This window comes from Oncorhynchus masou, chromosome 22, assembly GCF_036934945.1.
Source record: "Oncorhynchus masou masou isolate Uvic2021 chromosome 22, UVic_Omas_1.1, whole genome shotgun sequence".
NCBI classification, from domain to species: Eukaryota; Metazoa; Chordata; class Actinopteri; order Salmoniformes; family Salmonidae; genus Oncorhynchus; species Oncorhynchus masou.
In genome coordinates, this window is record NC_088233.1 from 39,440,190 (window position 1) to 39,465,278 (window position 25,089).

The 25,089-nt window shown below is 43.4% G+C and overlaps 2 protein-coding genes across 3 annotated transcripts in view; one reads left to right on the forward strand and one right to left on the reverse strand.

Moving 5' to 3' along the window:
* Positions 1-9,527: 9,527 nt before the first annotated feature.
* Positions 9,528-17,922, forward strand: klhdc4 (kelch domain containing 4). The gene is made up of 12 exons (XM_064930188.1): positions 9,528-9,739; positions 9,969-10,060; positions 10,421-10,499; positions 11,705-11,803; positions 14,716-14,852; positions 14,970-15,062; positions 15,263-15,425; positions 15,568-15,646; positions 15,776-15,984; positions 16,103-16,511; positions 16,603-16,722; positions 17,060-17,922. Exons 1-12 carry the CDS (start codon positions 9,638-9,640, stop codon positions 17,233-17,235), a joined length of 1,758 nt encoding a protein of 585 aa, XP_064786260.1. The 5' UTR covers positions 9,528-9,637; the 3' UTR covers positions 17,236-17,922.
* A 5,690-nt stretch (positions 17,923-23,612) lies between these two features.
* Positions 23,613-25,089, reverse strand: part of jph3b (junctophilin 3b) — a 47,586-nt gene continuing 46,109 nt past the window's right edge. For both annotated transcript variants that reach the window (XM_064930190.1, XM_064930189.1), the window contains exon 5: positions 23,613-24,025. In XM_064930190.1, the coding sequence (XP_064786262.1) occupies positions 23,945-24,025 (81 nt within the window). In that variant the 3' untranslated portion in view covers positions 23,613-23,944. The remainder of the gene's footprint in view (positions 24,026-25,089) is intronic.

Sequence of the window (25,089 nt, forward strand, 5' to 3'; positions counted from 1 at the left end):
GTGACCACGGCTTGCATTGTCTCTGGGCAACAAGGAAATAGCAGGTTATTTCTCCTGTGTGTATGGGTCTATATGCGATAACATTCATATTTAAGAAATGGAACACCTATCAAGTCAGATAACACTATTACTCCTGATCTCCCCTCTTTCCTGCAGCCCCATTCATCACAGGCAGATAGATGAGCCTTTCAGCTCTGAGAGGACAGATACCAGGGACCTGCACCTAGCTAGAATCATTTGGTGGGTGCTTACATTTGTCCTATTTCACACATGTACACGTGTGTATTAATACACGTGTGAATTGGAAATGTGTTTCATTGCATATCCCAACTCCTCATGAGAGTGGATTCACGGCCAGGATCTGCCATTATCAACAGCTACCCTGGAGAAATGAGGATTAAGTGCCTTGCTCAAGGGCAAATCAACATATTTTTCACCTTGTCGGCTCGTGGATTCAAACTAGCATCCTTTCAGTTACTGGCCCTGTGCTCTAACTGCTATGTTATTATTGACACAGGTTGTACTGATTCACATGTGCGTGTGAGCACACACACTTTAAACGATTCTCAACCATCGTCACTTTTGCTCCTCGCAAACAAACAATCAGAGGCAACAAGCTCTCTAAATTTGAAACAATAAGTTAAAGGAAGCACTCATAGTTTGCAAAGCAGATTTCTGTCCATCTTCATTAGAGGGAACAGGGGAGGCATGGAGGAGAGTGTGTGTGTGTGTGTGTGTGTGTCCCAGGGCACTCACAGGGCAGTGTAAGTGGAGCTTGTGATAAAGTCTGTGTCTACCCTCTGAGCTACCAACATCCACGCTCGAGCACAAACACGCTCTCACACAAATCTCACAATGCCGCCTTCACAGAAAAAGGTTAGTAGTCAGTCAGGGGGTAGGAGTAGAAGGCATGGAGCAGTCATGTGGTCTATGGGGCAGGAAAGGGGAAAGAACATGCACTTTCCTTTTTGTAATATTACAATACGCCTACCCTTGAAAAAGGGGTTCACAAGTTCTTGGAAATACAATAAAGGAGAAGTGTGAATGTGTGTACATTTTTTCCTCCATAAATCATGATTTACAGCATGTCTTCAAATCAATTCATTGAATGATTTCAAACAATTACTGTGCAAAAGTGCTCTACCTACCGAACCCTGACTATCATTGCAGTCAGATTCTCATTCCCCTACCATTCATAGTTTCATTATTAGTGCTGCCACATTGTGCCAGTTTAGTGTATTTCATCATATATGACAGGCTAACACAGGTAGTGTGATGATATCACATAACATTATCATACAGATATCACCACTTCCTTATCACATAACATTTTATTTATATGGTTACCTCCAGTACAACATTTCCCAACATGTCACTGAGGAACACCCAGTGGGCAGAATTGGCAGGTGCTACGGCCTGGTATCATCACCATGGAGATGACTTAACTTTATATCCCACATCTACTCTCCCTCAACCAGTCTTACTCATCATACAAGGACAGGGCAATCTGGACGCAATTAATGTCCACCATTAGATTTGAAAGCGGTGGCTGTCATTGTAAAATGAGTGTGTGTGCTTGTCTGTGGGAGAGAGAGAAAGGGATATTGTTTAGATGAGTAATTGAGCGTGACCACGGCTTGCATTGTCTCTGGGCAACAAGGAAATAGCAGGTTATTTCTCCTGTGTGTGTATGGGTCTATATGCGATAACATTCATATTTAAGAAATGGAACACCTATCAAGTCAGATAACACTATTACTCCTGATCTCCCATCTTTCCTGCAGCCTCATTCATCACGGGCAGATAGAGACTTGAGAGAGAGGAAGAATCTATGTCTCCCTGCCCCCAGGACAGGGGAGCTGCTCTTCCCAACTTTAAGTTTGGGCTCTTCAGTGTTTAAAAGTGAGCCGCGGCCAGACTCTGCATCGGGTGGCCGGCTCCCTTGGTGGGTGTCAAGATTTCGTAAGGGACCTGTACGATGGGAAATGACTCCCATCCCGTATGGCCATTGTTCAACAACTGCGTCCCACTGTCCCAGCTTTCCTCAGGGCACGTGAGAAAAGTTCCTTACTAGGCGCTCCCTTAGCCTGGACATGCAAAATATGGAGGAATCCGGGTTTTGCAACCCCACACGGTGGAGCCATCACTGTCTGACCACCTCCACCCCACGCGTTGTGTTACTAACAACACCAGTACCTGCCTCCATGGAAAGATGGAATGCTTTTCTGCCTCCATTTTTCAGAAGATGTACAAATCCTCAGCCCAGGTAATTCAGAGCACTCAACATGACCTCTTTATTGATGGCTTAGTTAGATTGTTAGGTTACTTGTTAGATATTACTGCATTGTCGGGACTAGAAGCACAAACATTTCACCACACTCGCATTAACACCTGCTAACCATGTGTATGTGACCAATACAATTTGATTTGAGTTACTGGAGGAGGTGGGGAATCACCTGGATTCAGACACCCTGATTCCAGATGCTTGGGATGAGCTCTGTATAATTACAGACCTAAACCTCAGCACCTCTCGTAATGCCATCCAAGGCTGTGGTGGTACCATGAGCCTGGCTGTGGTAGGAGAGCGGGCACTTCGATTAAGCTTGTCCAGGTTGACAGACAAAGAAAAAGTGGACCTCCTGGAGGAAATGTTTGGGCCCAATGTCACTGCCGTATGGCAGTAGTGTTTTCCCCCCACATTTTGTTAGGTTACAGCCCTATTTCTGAAATTGATTAAATAAAACATTTTCCTCAATCTACACACCCCATAATGACAAAGCGAAAACAGATTTTTTTTCTTCATTTTAGCAAATTTATAAAAGATAAATAAGGTATTTTGTTTTTATTTCAGTATTCAGACCATTTGCTATGAGACTTGAAATTGAGCTCAGGTGCATCCTGTTTCCATTGATCATCCTTGAGATGTTTCTACAACTTGATTGGAGTCCACCTGTGTTAAATTCAATTGATTAGACATGATTTGGAAAGGCACATACCTGTCTATATAAGGCCCCACAGTTGACAGTGCATGTCAGAGCAAAAACCAAGCCATGAAGTCGAAGGAATTGTCCGTAGAGCTCAGAGACAGGATCCTGTCGAGGCACAGATTTGGGGATGGTACCAAAACATTTCTGCAGCATTGAAGATCCCCAAGAACACAGTGCCCTCCATCATTCTTAAATGGAAGAAGTTTGGAACCACCAAAACTCTTTCTAGAGCTGGCCGGCCGGCCAAACTGAGCAATCGGGGGAGAAGGGCCTTGATCAGGGAGGTGACCAAGAACCCGATGGTCGCTCTAGAGTTCCTCTGTTGAGATGGGAGAACCTTCCAGAAGGGCAACCATCTCTACAGCACTCCAACAATCAGGCCTTTATGGTAGAGTGGCCAGATGGAAGACACTCCTCAATAAAATTCATATGACTGCCCCCATGGAGTTTGCTGAAAGGCATCTAAAGTACTCTCAGACCTTGAAAAACAAGATTATCTGGTCTAATGACGGCGGAAACCTGGCACAATCCCTATGGTGAAATCATGCTGGTGACAGAATCATGCTGTGGGGTTGTTTTTCAGCGGCAGGGACTGGGAGACTAGTCAGGATTGAGGGAAAGATGAACGATGCAAAGTACAGAGAGATCCTTGATGAAAACCTGCTCCAGAGCGCTCAGGACCTCAGACTGGGGCGAAGGTTCACTTGCCAACAGGACAACAACCCTAAGCACACAGCCATGACAACGCAGTAGTTGCTTCAGGACAAGTCTCTGAATATCCTTGAGTGGCTCAGCCAGAGCCTGCACATTAACCTGAGTGAACATCTCTGGAGAGAGCTAGCTATGCAGAAATAGCTGTGCAGCCATACCCAAGAAGACACGAGGCTGTAATCACTGCCAAAGGTGCTTTAACAAAGTACTGAGTAAATGGTCTGAATACTTATATAAATGTTAGATTTCCTTTTTTTTTCTTTTGCAACAATTTCTATTTCAATTTCAACAATTTCAATTGCCTGTATTGTAAGGCTGATTTCTACACCAAACTTAGTGATGTAAAAAAACACATGGAAACTCTAAAACACACTCAAAAGCCTTATAACAGTTCCACCCAAAACAAGCTGCTATTTATGGTTTAAAAAGGCTGAGGCCATCATGGCATTAGCTATCGCTGAACACTGTTCCATGCTGGCATGTGATCACATTGGAGAGGCATGTAGAGCTGCTTTCTCAGACCCCACTGATGCTACCCACTTCCAAATGCACAGGATAAAGTGCACAGAAATGATTAATGCTGTTCTAGCACCATACTTTCTGAAAAGGTTGGTCGCAGATGTGGGTGAGCAGTGTTTCAGCCTCCTCCTCGATGAGTCTACGGATGTAAGTGTTTCTAAGTACCTGGGGGTTGTGATAAGGTACTTTAGTGACACCAAGCAGACAATTGTATCAACATTTCTGGTGCTTGTTGAGTTGGTGGGAGTAGATGCCAAATCTATAGCCCGTGCTGTTGTGGCTTTCCTCGAGAAGTGTTGTCTTAAAGAGAAACTCCTGGGGATGGGGACTGACAATGCCTCTGTTATGACTGGGATTAACAATGGGGTCCATAAAGTGCTGGAGGAGGAGTATGGCCTCATATCTGGTTCTTATTCGCTGTGTGTGCCACTCTCTGCAGCTTGCTGTAAGTCATGCTTCCAATGACACCATCCCCGTTGTGTGGAGTACTTGGTACTGATTTTCAGTGTCTCCAAAGCGCAGGGAGGCCTACAAAAGGCCATATATGAGACCATCAACTGTGTGGAGAAACCTTTACAGATAACCAAGGTGTGTTCCACACATTGGCTCTCCATTGAACCTGCTGTTTCACGCATTTTGGACTAGTGGGAGGAGCTTAGGCTGCATTTCGCAGTCACCAAGTCCAGTGAACACTGCTACATGGCTGAGGTTTTACACTCCATGTACAGTGATCCTCAAAACATATTGTATCTGACTTTTTTGAAGTCAGTGCTGGGTGAGGTACAGTTGGCCATCAAGGCTTTTGAGGGAGAGCAAGTAGATCCTATTAAGCTACTTGACAGTTTGGTTAGCCTGATCAAGTCTGTGAGCAGCAGGGTGATGAATCCACTGGCAAATGTTGATGTACTCAAAGGGCCAATAGATGGATACATCAGTCCCAAACTGTACCTTGGTTACCTTTTTAAGTCATAGGCAGCTGAGCTCCACCTTGCGCCTGATGTCCAATGTCCAGAAGCGGCGAGTAGCCTTCACCATCTCCCTCACTAATGAGTTGAGGGTGAGACTGCCGGACAACATCGAAGCATTGCAGTACATGTCAGTTTTCAATGTGGAGGAAACTCTGAAGCACAATAAGAGCCCTGGAGAAAAAGAAAAATAGCCAAACTCCTTGGCTACTCCTCTGCAGAGATAGACAAGATTGTCCAACAATGGCGTGCCATCCATCTTAGTAAATGGAATGAGACAAAAACCACACTGGGCTTCTGGAGTGAGATTTGGAAGTTCAGGGATGCAGCTGATATCAACCTGTTTCAAGAACTTGCATTGGCCACTTGCCATGGCTGCTGTGTCTGTGTTGTCCTTGCCACACTCGAATGCTGAAGTCGAGAGTCTTCAGCCAGATGAGTGTGGTAAAAAAGCAAAATAGAAAACAAATGTCCTTGCAGACTCTTAACTCCATCCTGTACATTCGATATGGACTGAAGCTGTCTGGTGAGGCTTGCTATGAGCACCAGCTGCCTGATAATGTTTTTCAGCTTTTTGGCACATCAGCTGCTTACTCATGTAAGTCAGCTCCCTCAGTTGCTGAACCTGCCATAGAGAGCCTTGACCAAAATGATGATGACCCACTCTTTCTGAGAGCCAGCACACCCTTTGTGTGTGGAGGAGGGTCTGGAAAAACAAAACAATTAACCTGATTTAGGGCCAGACTAGTTACCATAATTGTCTCACATTGTTTTTTTCTATTTTCTATTTTTGTTCCATTTAGATTGTTAATGTCAATTGTACAAAAATAAAATAAAATGTTATGGTTAAAAATGTTCATGTTTTACTGTGACTTGTTGTAGGCTCCTAAGTGGACCATAAGGTTACAAATCAAACTAAGAAAACTAAACTTAAAAATAAAAATAATACAATTAAATAGAAAACTAAGTAACTCTGTTAGAGTGTCTCTTTTGGGTCACTTTTGGCGGTCCCAAGCCCGGATAAAGGAGGAAGGTTGGAATTGTGACATTAAAAAACCCAAAGAAGAAACAGAAGAAAGTTCATTTGTAGTTCTAAACATATTTAGGGTGTTTTTTTACTCACTTTTTGTCTCTTGCATGATGTTATTCCTCTCTCCTACTGCATCCATCACAATTACATGCACATGGCCAATTATGCAAATTCGGCGATGGCGTCATTTAATTAGCCAATTCTAGCGACTTTTAGGACAGCCAATAGCTACTTTCCTTACTGAGGATTTGGCAACACTGGAGGGAACAACAAACTGCCTTTGGGATGATGGCACTTGGGGATAAAGTGTAGCTCCTCCGTTTTTCCATGTGAGCAATTCCATGAAAGTGAGCTGCACAGGTGCTACACTGTACACAAACGGGGCAGATGGAAGTCGGTTTGCGTCGCTCTTTACATATTTCTACGTACGTTTGTGTGGCTGAATTTTTGGACCGCGATGCAAACGGACCTCCGTCGGCTCCGTTTGCTAAGACTGTGTTGCCCTCTTTAGACTCAGCATGTCCGCTCTCCTAGGACGCAGCACTGGCAGCGGAGGAAGATAGCGCGCAACGCCTACCTGCCTTACACTCTCTCTTAGGTTTAACGTGAGCCATTTCTCCACCTCTCCGCCTGAAAAGGCAGTGGGGAGGCACAGTGCACTTTTTTTATATCACTGTGCAGCTCACTTTCGTGGCCTTTCTCACATGAGAAAATGGAGGAGCTGCACTTTACTCCCAAGTGCCATCGTCCCTTAATTTACACAGTTTTAACATTTACACAGCAAATGGAGCAATGGAGGTTTGTTTGCATCGTTCTCGGCGTATTTCTACATACATTTGTGCAGCTGAATTTTTGGAATGCAACACAAAGGGACTCCGTCGGCTCCCTTTGCTTAGCCTGTGTAGAGCCCTTTAGACTCTACCCTCAGAGCCTTGCCAGGTTTCAGCCAGGGGCGATCCGCATTCCCTCTGATCTTATCGGTTGCCATCACTCTAGGTGAACAAGGCATGTAAATGTAACCTGATCAACACTTCCCCATTCACTCTGTGGCTTCCTGTCACTCATTAGCTCAGTTTCAATGTATTTAACAGGGGAACAGGCTTTTGTTGGCTCACCCATGGAACTTCCTTACAGGTGTAGGATCTAAATTTGATCACATTTGCAGGAGAACTTTCCTGCTGTAGCAAACTGGCTCAAATTAAGATCCTGCATCTGCAGCCCACTTAGTTTTGGGGATTTTTTGACAAGCCAATGGAAACTCGGCTCTATTGGCGGAGAACCCTGTCTATTGAGCTCAGTACTATCAGTACAGCTACTTGTACTTTCTGGTTAAAAAGAGAGGGTGTCTGAGCCCCAGACAGCTATCGGTTATTTGCGAGTCTACAACGCTCAGGTCTTTTCCTCCTCCTGTTTTTACACTTGCGCTTGGTACGTGCAGTCAAGGCACACTCTACTTCCACAATATTTTAGAGCCAAGACAGACCAGACACATACTGTAGCTGCTCTACTGCTTAGGATTAGGACATCTGGGAAACCAGTATGTTTCCTTCTTTCTTTTAGCTACACTGTCTGACGTCTTACGTCATTCCATTATTACTAGCACACCCTTGCCAAGGATAACGCCTTACGCTTTTTCCCACTCTATGCCTAATAGTCCCCACTCCAGTAAACAGAGTGAGGGAACAGGGCTTATCCCTAATCTTCGAGACCCCTTCGATGACCAGGGAAGCTTTGGTTGGCAGAGATCACTCTCCTGCTTTACAACCAGCCCAGGCAGCTATCTTTAAGCAGGGATCTTTTGACCCAAGTGAATGAGGAGATTTGCCATCCTCACCAAGAAGCCATGACCCTCTGGCCCTGGCCTGTGAGAGGCTGAATCTGAGTGTGACAGACTTGCCACTCAAGGCCATTGAGTATCCAATGCCTGAGCCCCTTCTACACGCTCAATGTATGGAAAAACAAGTGGTGTGTCCTAAAAAAGACAGTTCCTTACCAATGCTCTGTGTCCAAGATTTTATTAGGAGTGACCGTGTGTGTGAGTGTGTAGGGCCCTGTGAGAGGGCATAGAGACCATGCAAATATTGGAATAAAAGGTCAGTAAAGATACAAGGTAAACTCCGTCCATGTAGCTATTTTGTTAGTTATTTATCACTCGTATTGCTTGGTGATAGAAGCTGTTGATGTCAGACTGGATGCACCGGTACTACTTGCCTAATGTGACTAACCTTATCTGACCAACCATCCTATCAGCTAACTTCCACGTGCATGCTGACATACTGACCATGTTCCTTAAGGTTCCCAGAATAAATTGTTATACCTCAATGCTACAACTGTAGACCAGGGCAGGACTCAAAGAGAAACCAAGGAAGGCAGTGGCCAAAAACAGCATAAAGATTAGACACTTTGTGTGAGAGCCATACATGAAGCCTGCCGGGTGCACATGGTCTATTTCTGTCACAGGGTTTCAACAGTAAACTGACGCTTGTTTCATCAATTTGAAGGTGATGTTAAATTATACGCCACCATGAGGAATATATATATATTTTTATTATTATTATTTTTTCACCTTTATTTAACCAGGTAGGCTAGTTGAGAACAAGTTCTCATTTGCAACTGCGACCTGGCCAAGGTAAAGCATAGCAATTTGACAAATAAAACAACACAGAGTTACACATGGAATAAACAAAACATAGTCAATAATACAGTAGAAAAAAAGAAGACAATATGTCTATATACAGTGAGTGCAAATGAGGTAAGATAAGGGAGTTAAGGCAATAAATAGACCATGGTGGTGAAGTAATTACAGTATAGCAAATAAACACTGGAATGGTAGATGTGCAGAAGATGAATGGAAAGACAGGGTAGGATAGATATATGTCTGAGTGATTGGGACTCTCCTGACCAGCTCAATTAATTATGTTACAACATGCAACAGGCTTGTCCTCTCTAAAAACAATGAGCTTAATCCTTTTACGTGCCCTTTAACATACTTCTTTACAATACCAGGCATTATGTCTTACATGATACAAATATGAGTTGAAACATAATTTCTTTAAATGTAGCATAATCTACTGAACTCATTGTGTGAAATAACATCTGCAATGCTTCCCAGATAATTGGTCCACAGAACTAGCCTACACTTTCCAAGTTGATATTCTTTTAGATTTACAGTTTTTCACGAACTAACTATTTCCAGAGTCTAAACCTGCTTCTCATTTTACTCGGTGAGCTAGTACTACATCCAGTGCAACAGGTGGCACTATTTCATACTGTATAGACAATAGACTTGTTTCTATGTCACTTCGCTGTTGTTGCCGGAAGTGAACCGCGCTTGTCTGTGGAAGTACATGTGAGTTTATTTAGCTGGACAATTTCCATGTGGTTCTGATTCAAAGCTAATCTGTAGCTAGTACTGTCCTGTAAAAATGGGCAAAAAGGGTAAAAAAGAGCAAAAGAAAGTGAAAGGAGCAGAGAAGACCGCAGCCAAAATGGATAAAAAGATTTCAAAGCGGTCTAAACGAGAAGAGGTAACGTTAGGCTGTCTGTCTCCCTTTCAACTGCTGGCTACTAACATTAGCTAGCTAGCTAGTTCTACAGTACATTACAATGTATTTATAGCATACCATCTTATTACATAAAATCGTGTGTGTGAAATTCCAAGTCAATTAACTTCTACTCAATCACATGACATTGTACAGAGTGAATAGTTTCAGCTCTTGTTCACTGCTGTGTTGTTTTCCTTTGGCATTGATACAGGAGGACCTGGCTGCGCTGATAGCTGAGTTTCAGTCCTTGGATGCAAAGAAGACAACAGTTGTGGAGACCGCCTGCCCGCCCCCCTCACCCAGGTGACCCACTACTCTGTCCTAGATGTTGATAGGTGTTGACCTGGATCGTGTTCAATGGGCACAAAACGGGAGAAAATGTGTTGAAACCAGGGAGTTACTATGGCTGATCTTGTACAATAAGAATAGTCTTGTTTTTGATTGTTTCCATTTCAAAACCTTTGCTGTTTCGTGCCTACTGAACATGAGTCTGGTGTTAGGTGTGGCAGCTCAAGTCAGAGCCAGGTGTTAGGAGATTTCACAGCCAGGTGTCACAAGCATTTTGCTACACCTGCAATAACATCTGCTAAATATTTGTATGCGACCAATAAAATGTGATGTGATTTGATTTGATAGTGGTATCCTGTTTGTCTCATCACTCAGGTTGAACGCCTCACTGTCAGCACACCCCGACAAGGATGAGCTGATCTTGTTTGGAGGCGAGTTCTTCAATGGCAAAAAGGTACGATTCATATACACTACATGACCTAAAGCATGTGGACACCTGCTCGTCGAACATCTCATTCCAAAATCATGGGCTTTAATATAGAGTTGGTCCCTCCTTTGCTACTATAACAGCCTCCACTCTTCTGGGAAGGCTTTCCACTAGATGTTGGAACATTGCTGCAGGTATGTGCTTCCATTCAGCCACGAGCATTAGAGAAGTCTGATGTTGGGCGATGAGGCCTGGCTCGTAGTCGTCATTCCAATTAATCCCAAAGGTGTTTGATGGGGTTGAGATCAGGGCTTTGAGCAGGCCAGTCAAGTTCTTCCACACCGATCTCGACAAACCATTTCTGTATGGACCTCGCATTGTGCACGGGGGCATTGTCATGCTGAACCAGGAACGGGCCTTCCACGAACTGTTGCCATGAAGTTGGAAGCACAGAATCGTCTAGAATGTCATTGCATGCTGTATCATTAAGATTTCCCTTCACTGGAACTAAGGGTCCATGAAAACAGCCCCAGACCATTTTTCCTCCTCCACCAAACTTTACAGTTTGCACTATGCATTCGTCTGTCACACTGCCAGATGGTGAAATGTGAATCATCACTCCAGAGAACACGTTTCCACTGCTCCAGAGTCCAATGGCGGCGAGCTTTACACCTCTTGCGCATGGTGACCTTAGACTTGTGTGGCTACTCGGCCATGGAAACACATTTCATGAAGCTCCCGACAAACAGTTATTTTGCTGATGTTGCTTCCCGAACTCGGTAGTGAGCGTTGCAACTCAGGACAGATGATCTTTACGCGCTTCAGCACTCAAGCTTACAGTCTCGTTCTGTGAGCTTGTCTGCCCTTGCACTTTGCGGCTGAGCCGTTGTTGGTCCTGGATGTTTTCACTTCACAATAACAGCACAGCATTTTGATGAACTGACTTGTTGGAAAGGTGGAATCCTATGAAGGGCTGGGCCAATTGTGTGCTGCCCTATGGGACTCCCAATCACGGCTGGTTGTGATACAGCCTGGAATCGAACCAGGGTTTGTAGTAATGCCTCAAGCACTGAGAAGCAGCGCCTTAGACCTCTGCACCACTCGGGAGCCTTTATATTCATATATTCATTAATGTATTTTTATATTTATATTCACCATTTTTTTGTCTGTTATTAATCCTTATTGACTTTGGATGAATAGGGTTGACAGTGGGTTAATTTTCTTCCTTTCAGACGTACCTCTACAATGACCTGTTCTTCTATAACATAAAGAAGAACACCTGGGTGAAGTCAGACATCCCCAACCCTCCTCCACGACGCTGTGCTCACCAGGTAACTATGTACCTCCTTTCAACCACCATCTCTACAACCACCTCCGTTTTCTTTCAGGGATGCAAACATGTCTCTTTTCGACGATATCCGCCGTTTAGATCTCAAAATAGATCAACACCTTAGCGGATCAGTGTGCAGACCTAGAGTGTATCACACATTAAGCTATAAAAGAGAGAGCGCAAGCAGATCTTCTCCCTCTGCGATTACAGCCTTCTCTCTCTCTAACGAGTACAGGATGCATCCCCACCGTACACGTCCTATAAATTGAATATCAAACGGAGTTCAGAGCGTGATGTCAGATATGTTATATCAAAATGAGTGCTTCATCCAATATCACGTGTGTCTGATGTGAGCAGTTACCCACGTCCCCCTAACCAGCCATTTGCATACTCGGCTGCTTCGCTCCGTCTGTTCTTTATGCGCATCTCCATAAGTTTTGAAAATGTTATTTAGCAGCAATGGCGAGTTGGGGAGTGCAGACAGTCATGGGGTTTCTGTTGTTAAATTTGTTTAATTATTAGAGCAGCTCCCAGGGTGCGCAAAGTGGATAGGTATCTTTTGATTTCGCCTCTAAGAACAAGCAGGCCATTTTGCGAGTTTTTGGTTTCATAACAAACGACCTTGTTTAGTCATGTTACCTGGCTAACGAACACCATGATACCATGGCTATACACACACATTTGGATGGCGCAGGGAAAGGGGATAGATAGCCTACTCAAAGAGATGCTTCGAAGTAGGATGCATATGTCTAATCAATATAATTCTAAACTCAATCTGAGGGGGTGGATCACCATACTACTAGGTATTGTTATAGTTGGCCTGGTATCACATCGTTAGTAAAATCAGAATCCCCTTTATTCAACAAGTACATTTACACGTACTCTGAATGTTACAGTGGGGCAAAAAAGTATTTAGTCAGCCACCAATTGTGCAGGTTCTCCCACTTAAAAAGATGAGAGGCCTGTAATTTTCATTATAGGTACACTTCAACCATGACAGACAAAATGAGGGGGAAAAATCCAGAAAATCACAAACAAAAGTTTATCTCAATACTTTGTTATATACCCTTTGTTGGCAATGACAGAGGTCAAACGTTTTCTGTAAGTCTTCACAAGGTTTTCACACACTGTTGCTGGTATTTTGGCCCATTCCTCCATGCAAATCTCCTCTAGAGCAGTGATGTTTTGGGGCTGTTGCTGGGCAACACAGACTTTCAACTCCCTCCAAAGATTTTCTATGGGGTTGAGATCTGGAGACTGGCGAGGCCACTCCAGGACCTTGAAATGTTTCTTACGAAGCCACTCCTTTGTTGCCCGTGCGGTGTGTTTGGGATCATTATCATGCTGAAAGACCCAGCCATGTTTCATCTTCAATGCCCTTGCTGATGGAAGGAGGTTTTCACTCAAAATCTCACGATGCATGGCCCCATTCATTCTTTCCTTTACACGGATCAGTCGTCCTGGTCCCTTTGCAGAAAAACAGCCCCAAAGCATGATGTTTCCACCCCCATGCTTCACAGTAGGTATGGCGTTCTTTGGATGCAACTCAGCATTCTTTGTCCTCCAAACACGACGAGTTGAGTTTTTACCAAAAAGTTATATTTTGGTTTCATCTGACCATATGACATTCTCCCAATCTTTTTCTGGATCGTCCAAATGCTCTCTAGCAAACTTCAGACGGGCCTGGACATGTACTGGCTTAAGCAGGGGGACACGTCTTGCACTGCAGGATTTGAGTCCCTGGCAGCGTAGTGTGTTACTAATGGTAGGCTTTGTTACTTTGGTCCCACCTCTCTGCAGGTCATTCACTAGGTCCCCCTGTGTGGTTCTGGAATTTGTGCTCACCGTTCTTGTGATCATTTTGACCCCACGGGGTGAGATCCTGCGTGGAGCCCCAGATCGAGGGAGATTATCAGTGGTCTTGTATGTCTTCCATTTCCTAATAATTGCTCCCACAGTTGATTTCTTCAAACCAAGCTGCTTACCTATTGCAGATTCAGTCTTCCCAGCCTGGTGCAGGTCTACAATTTTGTTTCTGGTGTTCTTTGACAGCTCTTTGGTCTTGGCCATAATGGAGTTTGGAGTGTGACTGTTTGAGGTTGTGGACAGGTCTCTTTTATACTGACAACAAGTTCAAACAGGTGCCATTAATACAGGTAACGAGTGGAGGACAGAGGAGCCTCTTAAAGAAGAAGTTACAGGTCTGTGAGCCAGAAATCTTGCTTGTTTGTACGTGACCAAATACTTATTTTCCACCATAATTTGCAAATAAATTCATTAAAAATCCTACAAAGTGATTTTCTGGATTTTTTTTCTCATTTAGTCTGTCATAGTTGAAGTGTACCGGGGTGAAAAATGTAAAAATGTACAGTATCAGTATGAATATATCTAAATGCAGAGAGACAACCCCACTCAGAACATTTCCATCGATTTGTCATGTGTTTCCGTGCAAAACATTTGTTTCAACTTTTCGGGCCCTCACCAGTTTGCATCCTTGTACTTTACAGAGCTCCCCAGATCCCCCCCTGCCTTCTTTCAGGAGTCTACCTTTACTCTTTATAGTCACTTAGACAGCTCAGGGTAACTTTTTCACACCTTTGTTCTACTTTTGGGGAACTCAAAGGCATGTCACACCTTTACTGACACATTTTATTTTATTTTTTAACTTTTTCTCTGTTGTGGATGAGTGATTTCTCTCACTGCGGGTCTCAGGTGGCAGCCTGCCCATTGTGCTGTCATTCTCCCTTTTGGACACCAGAGGACAGACTATACCTTTGATACAGCTATGAAGAGATTTGAGAGATTGCCAAGGTAGATGATATCTACCTGATAACTCTCTCTCTCCCTTCCAACTTTCTCCATCTTTCTCTCTCTCTCTCTCCTTTCTCTGTCTCTCTTTCTCTCTCTCTGCAGGCGGTGGTAGTTCCCCAGGCAGGGGGGCAGCTGTGGTTGTTTGGAGGGGAGTTTGCGTCTCCTGACGGGGAGCAGTTCTACCACTATAAAGACCTCTGGGTTCTTCACCTCTCCACAAACACCTGGGAGCAGATCAAGTGAGGGAGCCATATTGTTATTGTAGTAATAGTGTGTTAAACATATGTTTGAGATACTACTAGATGAACCTGTTTGTGTCAGTGTGTGTGAGTTCAAGTGTTGTGTCTGTAACCCAGGGTTCCAGGTGCCCCCTCTGGTAGGAGTGGACATCGTATGGTCCTGAGTAAGAGGCAGTTGCTGGTGTTCGGAGGCTTCCACGAAAGTGCTAGGTAAGGAGAGATGATGGGAGGAGCTATCGTGTCAGTTAAGGAGAGATGATAGGTGGAGTAATTGTAGGAAATGAGAGGAAAGAGAACCCTCTGGCTAGCTTTATGGAGGTCAAACTATCACAATATGAGATACAGCCACTGCATGAAATATGCAAAATGAACTAGATTATTTTGTTGATAGTGTACTTCTTATCTTGCAGGGATTTTCTCTACTACAACGATGTACACGCCTTCAGTCTGGACTCCTTCACCTGGAGTCGCCTCTCCCCCTCCGGTACTGGCCCCTCCCCTCGCTCAGCCTGCCAGATGACCTCTACCCCCGATGGCTCCGGGGTCATCATCTACGGAGGATACTCCAAAGTGGTGTGTGTGTGTGTGTGTGTGTGCACAACAGGTTCTTAAGTTTGCTCATGTTAATTTGATATGATATTGAGAGATATGCAGCAAGTCTTTGAATGACTCCATGACATTTTAATCAAGTTGTGTTTTTATTGTTCCCTATTAGAAAGCTAAGAAAGATGTGGAAAAGGGAACCATCCACTCTGACATGTTTCTCCTCAAGAGAGATGGCAAAGAAGAACAAGGTACAGTGATGCTCAGGCTTATACTTACTATTGGCTACAGACGAGCCTGGACAAATAAAACGCAGGGCAATGGGATTTCTATTCACATGACATTGTTTCTCATGTTTATTTTTTCCCTGTCCCTTTCAGAGAAGTGGTTGTGGTCCCGGGTGAGTCCCTCAGGCTCCAAGCCACCCGCCCGGTCGGGCTTCTCCCTGGCTGTGGGGCCCACGGGCCGGGCGCTGCTCTTCGGAGGGGTGTGTGACGAGGAGGAAGATGAGACTCTGGAGGGGGACTTCTACAACGACCTTTACCTGTATGACATCAACAAGCACCGCTGGTTCCCTGCTCAGCTCAAGGTAACTGCCGGAAACTTCTATTTTGGCACATACAGTAGATATAATGTTTACTTGGACATTTGTAAGCAACTGTGTTAATATTATTGTTGTTGACCTGTTTTTCCTTCCCCTTGTCCAGGGCTGTAAGTCGGAGAAGAAGAAGCGTCGACGAGGGAAGAAGGGAGAGGAGACAGGGGAGGGGTCAGGGGAGGGTCAGGAGGAGGAAGGAGCAGCAGCACAGGGACCTGTGGAGGTCATCAAGGAGATTGTCACTGAAGACGGAACAGTCATGACCATCAAGGAAATAATCCCCGGGACACAGGTGGAGGAAGAGAGTGAGGAAGAGGAGGAAGGTGAGGAAGGTGCCTCGGCCATCCTTGTCGAGCCCTGTGCTCGCTCCAGTGCCATGGCAACAGTGAAATATGGGAAGCTGTATTTGTACGGGGGCATGTTTGAGGTGGGTGACCGCCAGTTCACCCTCAACGACCTGTACTGTCTGGACCTCCACAAGATGGACCAGTGGGAGGTGCTGGTCGAGATGGACACCAGTAAGTAAGAGGGAAACTGGGCTTTTCTGTCCGTGTGTTTCTGTGGGATGGAGGTTGACTTCCTGATCACACTGACCCCTTCTCTCTGTAGAGACCCAAGAGTGGCTGGATGACTGGTCTGACTCAGAGGACGATGAGGAGGGGGATGAAGAGGAGGCTAAAGGAGGTGATGACGAAGAGGAGGAATCTGAAGAAGAAAGTGACGAACAGGGTAAATGAGAAATATCCCTCTATTCTTTTCGGTGTATGTTTCTAACCCTACTTTATTCTGCTCTTCATGTGTTCAATGGTGCTGTTTGGCTGAAAGCTGTGGTATATCAGGCTATATCAACTGGGTGGTTTGAGCCCTGAATGCTGATTGGCTGAAAGCCGTAGTATATCAGAGAATGTACTTCTCCACTAGAGCAGTGAACAGGTTGCATCAAAGCCGAAGCCAAAAGCCTCTTATAGAAAGCCTCAAGGGACAGTGCTGTCTAAACACAATGTCAGTCGCAGTAGTGTTGACACCAGCAGTAACACTCTCTTCTATGTGGTGTATGCGTTTACAGATGAGGAGGATCACCCCCCAGTGCAGCCAGGTGAGGCGCTGGAAGACTTCCAGAGCCGTACAGAGCAATACTGGGTAGGCCAGGCCCGGGCCAACATGGGCCCAGAGGCTAAGGACACGAAGGTGCAGAAAGTGGGCATAGCCATGGCCAAGGTGTTCTATGAAGACCAGCAGTGAGCCAGGGTGTATGTGAATCCGCCTTCTGTGTGTGTGTGTGTGTGTGTGTGTGTGTGTGTGTGTGTGTGTGTGTGTGTGTGTGTGTGTGTGTGTGTGTGTGTGTGGGACAGGTGGAGGGTGATAGTTTGTCATAGGGAAGAATGAGGGTACTCATCAGTGTTTCCCAACTCCAGTCCTCAAGTACCCCCCCCCCCCTAACAGCACACATTTGTATTGTAGCCACGGACAAGCACACCTGATTCAACTTATCAACTAATCATCAAGACCTCAATGAGTTGAATCAGGTTAGTTTGTTTGGGGCTACAACAAAAATGTACGCGGTTGGGGGTACTCAAGGACTGGAGTTGGGAACCACTGATGAGTATCCGCATTCTTCCCTATGACACATTGTTAGAGTTGGAAAATACTTCTTTAAACTGAAGAGGCCAATTAAATAATCTCTCTGCTTGGTGAACATTTTCTGCCCTCATAACCACCCATGCCTTTGTACAGTAGGCCTAACTGTGCATGAAAATATGCTGCTGTTTTGGCAGTTGGACTACACTGCAGTATGTATACTGTATCGTATTTGGAATTAGTTTCTAGTTTCATATCTTCAAGAAGATGGTAAGAAAATCCTTGTCATTGCTCACCCCCTTTGATTATTGTTTTCCAAACCAATTTGTCATTAAACATCCAACCATAATACTTCTGTAGTGTCTGTAGTCTTTTTAAAGGTGATGGCCAAAGTGTTTAGTGTTGAAAATGGCTCAACTTGATAAATACTGGTTGATCTTTCCCAGTGTTTGTGTTGTATTGAAGATAAGAAGATTATGTTTTAGCCTTTAAAATAGGTTGCTGATTCAACTCTTGACATATTTGAACCACTCTACCCTGCTACCAAAGCTTTGCCAGAACATATACTGTAGTACATTGGCTCCCCGACTGTTTACCATGCACTGTGCAGCGGTCACACATGTAGTCAAACTTCCCCTGCTGTATGCTAAAGGTAAAACAGTTCCTTCGTTTCAGCTCTACCTCTCCTCCAGACTCATCTTCTTATCTGATGATGAAGAAAGGAAGGTATATCGCAGAGGAAGGACAATTCAGCGAGTGAGTGATTTGAAAAGGACAATGAAAATACTTTGGAATAGTAGTCAGGTATCAATCAATCAAATGTTTTTTTTAAAGCCCTTTTTACATCCGCAGATGTCACAAAGTGCTATACAGGAACCGAGCCTAAAACCCCAAACAGCAAGCAATGCAGATGTAAAAGCATGGTGGCTAGGTAAAACTCCCTAGAAAGAAACCTAGAGAGGAACCACACTCTTGAGGGATGGCCAGTCCTCTTCTGTCGATGGAGATTATAGGAGTACATAGCCATTAAGGCCAGATCATTCTTCAAGATAAGAGACGAGTGGAGAGGAAAGCAGTGCCTCCAAATGAAACGCAGCCTAGCTAGCTATCCCAGAGTGACCTATTTTCTCAGCCCTGAGAAGAATGAGGGATGAAGAGTGGAGGGATGAATAATAGATGGAAAGCAGATAGATGGATGAGGTTACTGGGATGCTGCAGACTGTCTCCAACTCTTTCCCTCACCTCCCTTCTTCATTCACCTTCGACCTCAAAATTTTAAATCCTGTAAAAAAGACTGATATAAATAACTAAAAATATACTTTTTGTGGGGCCCAGTGCTGCTGACGTGTCGGAGCACATGAAGTGTTATCGTCACAGACTCGTCAGTGGTCCCATGTGAGAGTGAGACTCATTCAGAGCGTATGGCTACTTCAGTGTTAGTTGTATAATTTCATACCCTGTTTTCTTGATCTTTTTGGTGTTCTCCTATTTTATAATACTATATTTGGTGTTTTTAGACTGACTAGGAGCAATAATCATCATTCATTATCAACCCTTCTCAATGTTGTCGCACTGAAGCTGTTCCAGCCCGGTATTCTGACTCCTAACATGCTAATACAGTTTCCAAGATAAGAAGTCAAATAATTCCATTTATAGCCATTTGTTTGTGTGTTTTATGTGAGTAGTTGTGATCATACACACAGCTCTCAGCTGGACAGATATTTGGTGAGTCCATGACAGACTGTTACCTCTTTCTCTACCTCCTCCAATAGATTTAGAGAAATTACCCATCATCCTGTTCTAGTGGTGGGACACAGCTAAACTCCACGCAGTGATTTCATTACAGTAATCTGGTGAAATTGGCTTAACTTCCCTTCAGACAATGAGCAGACAGGGAGGCAGTCAGAGACACGACAAGACAGACTGAAAACTGCACTGAGAAAAGGATAGTGGAGTTGAGATAGGAGTTGACAGGGATACTAGCAAAACAACTAGGGTATGTTCTTATGTACTTGTGCCATTATATACCAGCTAAGCTAAAGAATATATTTTGTATATAAGTTGCATCCTTCTGGTTTTGTTGTGTGGTCTTGCTGGCTGATGTAGCAACATGAAGGCAACACACACAAACTAATGTTATTGACATGAAGCCTACAAGCCAAGCTGCAGTTGTGTATTTGGAGTGTACCATTTTAAATCTATTCAGGGGGAAGACTTTTTTCTCTCTTTAGGTAATGGTAATGCAAGAGCATGGGAAATAAAGAAGAATAGAAAAGGATAGAGGAAGGGTTCATATACACTATATAGACTGAAACGGCACAGCGAGGGAAGACTGAGGGAAATGAAGGTGTGTCAGGCTTGATTCACCATTTTCCTCTGCCTTTTCTCTCTCTCTGCCCTCCCTTTCATTGTGAAGATGGGTCCCAGGAGACAAACCCCGCCCTCATCGGTCTGACCACGCCCCTCATATGATGGAGGGGAATACGAAGTCAGGGTTGCCATGGTGACCCACCCTCCAATGCTGCAGTTTAAAGTAGCAGCTTGGTTTACTCCTGTCTCTGTTGTACTTTGGTATCTAACATGTTGTTCACCTTAAACAATTTAACAATATGCAGTATACCTGCATACACACGCACATCCAAATAATTTTATCTCTGATATCTTCAATACTCTTTTTCATTATGGAAAGAAGACCTGAGTAAAATCAGACCTGAAGAAAGAGGGAGAGGACAAAGATTCAATAACCACAAACCAGGAGTTTTCTTTCAAACACTTTCATTATTTTCTCCACATAACTCAAAAACGAACAGACCCCCAAAAAGTAAAGAAATAAAAGAGAGGAGGAGAAGAAAAGAACTGGGCATGCTTTGGCATGCGATGAGTACTTCCAGTGGGAATGGTAGAAAAACCACAGGAGCAGGTAGATCAGCCAGTCGTCACCTCTGCACCTCTCAGTATCATCAACAGCCACTGGAACACTTTTCCATAGTTGTTCTTTGAATCAGTAAACCCTTTCCCATAATATGCCTTAACCCTCTAACGGTATCAGTCCAGTTTCCAACAGTACCTACTAACTCATGTAGTCAAGACTGGGGGAGCAAACGTTGTTGAAAAATAAAACTCCACACGTTTGGCCCCAACTTTCATTCCTTCACATTGGCAGCTCTGTTTAACTTTGCTGGATAGAGAAACGGAGAGGAGGAAGAGAAGAGCGAGACACAGACCGGATGATCACTTACAGGAGGACCAGGAGAATCAGGGTGGAGTACAAGCCCCTTACAGACATGCTATAAAAACATCTCAGAGTCTTTGAGTTAGTTAGCCAGCTATATATAAATAAATAAAAAGCAAAAGACTTCTCTTAGTTTGTCTGTTTGTTTTTTCTCTCTTGTTTTCATTGCGTCTAAGATGTGGGCTTTGTCTTGGAGAAGCAGTGGGATGCAGTAGACTAGTAGCCTGTGTCTGGATCTTGTAATGTACTGTAATGTACTGTACTGTAGCGCAAGCCCAGGCTACCCTATGGAAGAGTCTGCTTCACAGAACAGTACTGGACAACATCTGGAAAAGTTCTGCTTGCTCCAGACTAAGAGCAACTTGGCAAAGCCTGTAAAGTACCACTTTTATTTTTTTGCAGCCCCCCCCCCCCACTTATACTGCTTCCAAAACTAGCCCTCTACTGCACATCGCTGCCCTTAGGCAACAGAAAATATTTTTGCCCCTCAACCTCCCCATATTATGATAATATGTGATGACATGTTTGTAAACAATCCAAGGAGGTGCAGAAGTTGGTATGATGTATCAACTGGGGGAGGGACCTTCTTTCAGGAAGCAGAGCAACCTGAGCACGTGGTGTGACTGAACTGTACAATACATTTCATTATTTTGCATGTTTAACTAGAGATAACTTGACAATTAAAAATATCTAATTGTGTAGGAACCTGTAAAGAGGCATATTTGATTTTTGAACACACACATATATATATATATATATATATGAAAAAACAAATGTAGTTTTCTTTTTGTTGCCTCAGGGCAACGTTGTGCAGTTAGGCTACTTTTCAGGGCAATATCATGCTCAATGAAAGACATTTGATGGATATGGATATTTTTGCCAAAATATCCACAGACATTCACATGCAATGGACACAGCGACATTCTATGGGCGAAAGGATCCTAATGGAGCAGTTAGGATCACCCTCTGATAGTGAGGACAGTGAGCTGGAGGACAGTGACAGCGAGGAAGAATCAGGTTTGAGAGGCAGTGAAATACTAGTTTATGCCCCCAACTTGTATTTCCTTATGAAAAGAGTGTTTTTTCCTAGTATGTTCCTCGTAATAAATGATCTAAATATATCAGATTTTCCTTGGTGTTTTAGCAACAATGAAATCTGGGTGGAGGGGGAGAAAAGCCTAAATCTTCCAAAAAAAATAGGATGGAATATTAGCAGTAGAGGGCTAGAGGAGACATTTATATTTTTCCCCAAAAAGATGTATCTATACAAAACCAAAACATACATGAGCATGCATTTTAGATATTTTTTTCAACTTTATAAAACAAGGCAGTAGGCGTTTTTTCAGAAGTCTTGCAAATAGCTCAAAAATATTATTTTTTTCTGTCTTGGTAAATCATTTGTTTTGAAAGCAGCAGTTTTAAACATAACAGTCTCTGAACTTGCACTAGGCCTCTTACAGTACGGCCAGCCAGTGCCTCCAGACCAGACCAGGTGTGTGGGGTGAGGTTTGGGTAGAAACCTTTAGACATGATACTGTAGAGAGAGAGAGAGAGAGAGAGAGAGAGAGATGGCTCTGTAGGAGACAGAGGAGCAGATAGATGAGAACTGACAGAATGTTATTCGCTAGTCCTCATATAAAGTTCAACCTGTGCGTTAAAGGCCAGAGAGACATTGAGAAGGTTTTTTGGAATGTCAATATTTTATATGAATATAGCTTATCATTCACATACCACTGTATGTGTGGGAGTATTGTACCTGTTGTGTACATGGTATTGTACAATGTGTGTGTGTGTGTGTTTGAGAGTTCTTTCCTTTAGATAATTTGTTCATTTTGTTGTATGTTGACTGTAAAGAGAATCTTTCACATTAGAAGCCCTTTTTCTACTCCAGTTACAGACAGATTAGAGTTGATATACAGTAGTTCTTTGCACATGGCTCAATCTTGGTAACCCAAGTTGCTAAATTTGCAACAGGTTTTCTAACATAGATAGGTTTTATGGTGCTATAGTTGTTAGAGGCAATTTTGTGTTGGTCATCCCGGTTTTTCAGATTGTAAACATGTCCTGTTGCTAACTAGGATCTGTAGTTGCAAAAGTGTTTTTGTAGCCCTATTTTATTTAATCATATCTATATATATATGTTGTTTCATTTTTCATGAAACACCTGCTTGCCATGGACATTCTCTGGTCTATTTGGGGAAGTCTTGGTTAAGATGGCTGGTTGTAGGAATAGGGGAGCATGGTGGAGTATTAAATAAAAGGAGAGTTACATGAAACAAATAAAGGGGGTAACAGGATACGGCGTGATGTCATGAGGGGACTACCAGGAAGGGGAGGAAGGGGGGGATGAGAGACTGAATTAATAATTGGGAAGAGGAACGTGTCAGGAGGGAGAGAAGTGGGAGGGTTTGGAGGGCAGTGGGTAGGACAGGGGTCCATTTCCCATCCCTTTAACATTGTATTACCTGGGTGGACAACACACCTGGGTTCAGATACTACTTGAAATCTTTAAAATACTTTCAGCATTTGCTTTAGCCTGTCTCAACCACCAGGTAGGCAGGGTTTTGCACTTTTCTATTGTTTCCATTGCAACAGGCAACCTCAATCAAGCACAGCTAAAGTATTTTAAATTATGTCAAATAGTTTTTGAACCCAGGTCAGGTGGACACAGCCATAACCAGACTAGATACATTATATCCTGTCTCATTCGACCCGCTACACCATTATACAAGAAGTGCTCATCTGAGTCTACCATTCCAAACAAACTAAACCAAAAGAACATCAGCAATATTAACAGAGAAAAGGCAAGTAAGGAATAAAAAATAATTTAAATGAATATATCATACGTGAGCAAATTAATAAGTTAAATTATAAGTTACAAACCTTTTTTAAACATTGATTTAAGATGAAAAACAGGTAATGTCAGGGAGAGAAAGAATTACTTTTTTTTTTTTTTTTTTTTAGATCACTGCTTATCTGTCATCTGGGCATTGGGAACCAGCTTTATCCCCATATTGTTAATCCTCTTACTGTACTCTTTACATAGTGTCAAATGTCCAAGGGCTGTATAGTCATGATAATACTCATAATATGTTATAATAATAGCATAGATAATAATAGGAATTAATAGGCAATCCATTGTTAAATAAAAAAGTGAATAAACAAAATTGCAACTCCAATGTTGAGCAAAATCACCATGATGACCAGAATTGAGCTGGAGCCCTGTGGAGGAGGGAGGGAGAGAATAGTACATGTTAATTCAGACTTTACACACACACACACACACACACACACACACACACACACACACACACACACACACACACACACACACACACACACACACACACACACACACACACACACATACAGTGGGGCAAAAAAGTATTTAGTCAGCCACCAATTGTGCAAGTTCTCCCACTTCAAAAAGATGAGAGAGGCCTGTAATTTTCATCATAGGTACACTTCAACTATGACAGACAAAATTAGAAAAAAAATCCAGAAAATCACATTGTAGGATTTTTAATGAATTTATTTGCAAATTATGGTGGAAAATAAGTATATTGTCAATAACAAAAGTTTATCTTAATACTTTGTTATATACCCTTTTTTGGCAATGACAGAGGTCAAATGTTTTCTGTAAGTCTTCACAAGGTTTTCACACACTGTTGCTGGTATTTTGGCCCATTCCTGCATAAAAATCTCCTCTAGAGCAGTGATGTTTTGAAGCTGCTGCTGGGCAACACGGACTTTCAACTCCCTCCAAAGATTTTCTATGGGGTTGAGATCTGGAGACTGGCTAGGCCACTCCAGGATCTTGAAATGCTTCTTTACGAAGTTTGTGTTTGGGATCATTGTCATGCTGAAAGACCCAGCCATGTTTCATCTTCAATGCCCTTGCTGATGGAAGGAGGTTTTCACTCAAAATCTCACGATACATGGCCCCATTCATTCTTTCCTTTACACGGATCAGTCGTCCTGGTCCCTTTGCAGAAAAACAGCCCCAAAGCATGATATTTCCACCCCCATGCTTCACAGTAGGTATGGTGTTCTTTGGATGCAACTCAGCATTCTTTGTCCTCCAAACACAACAAGTTGAGTTTTTACCAAAAAGTTATATTTTGGTTTCATCTGACCATATGACATTCTCCCAATCTTATTCTGGATCATCCAAATGCTCTCTAGCAAACTTCAGACGGGCCTGGACATGTACTGGTTTAAGCAGGGGGACACGTCTGGCACTGCAGGATTTGAGTCCCTGGCGGTGTAGTGTGTTACTGATGGTA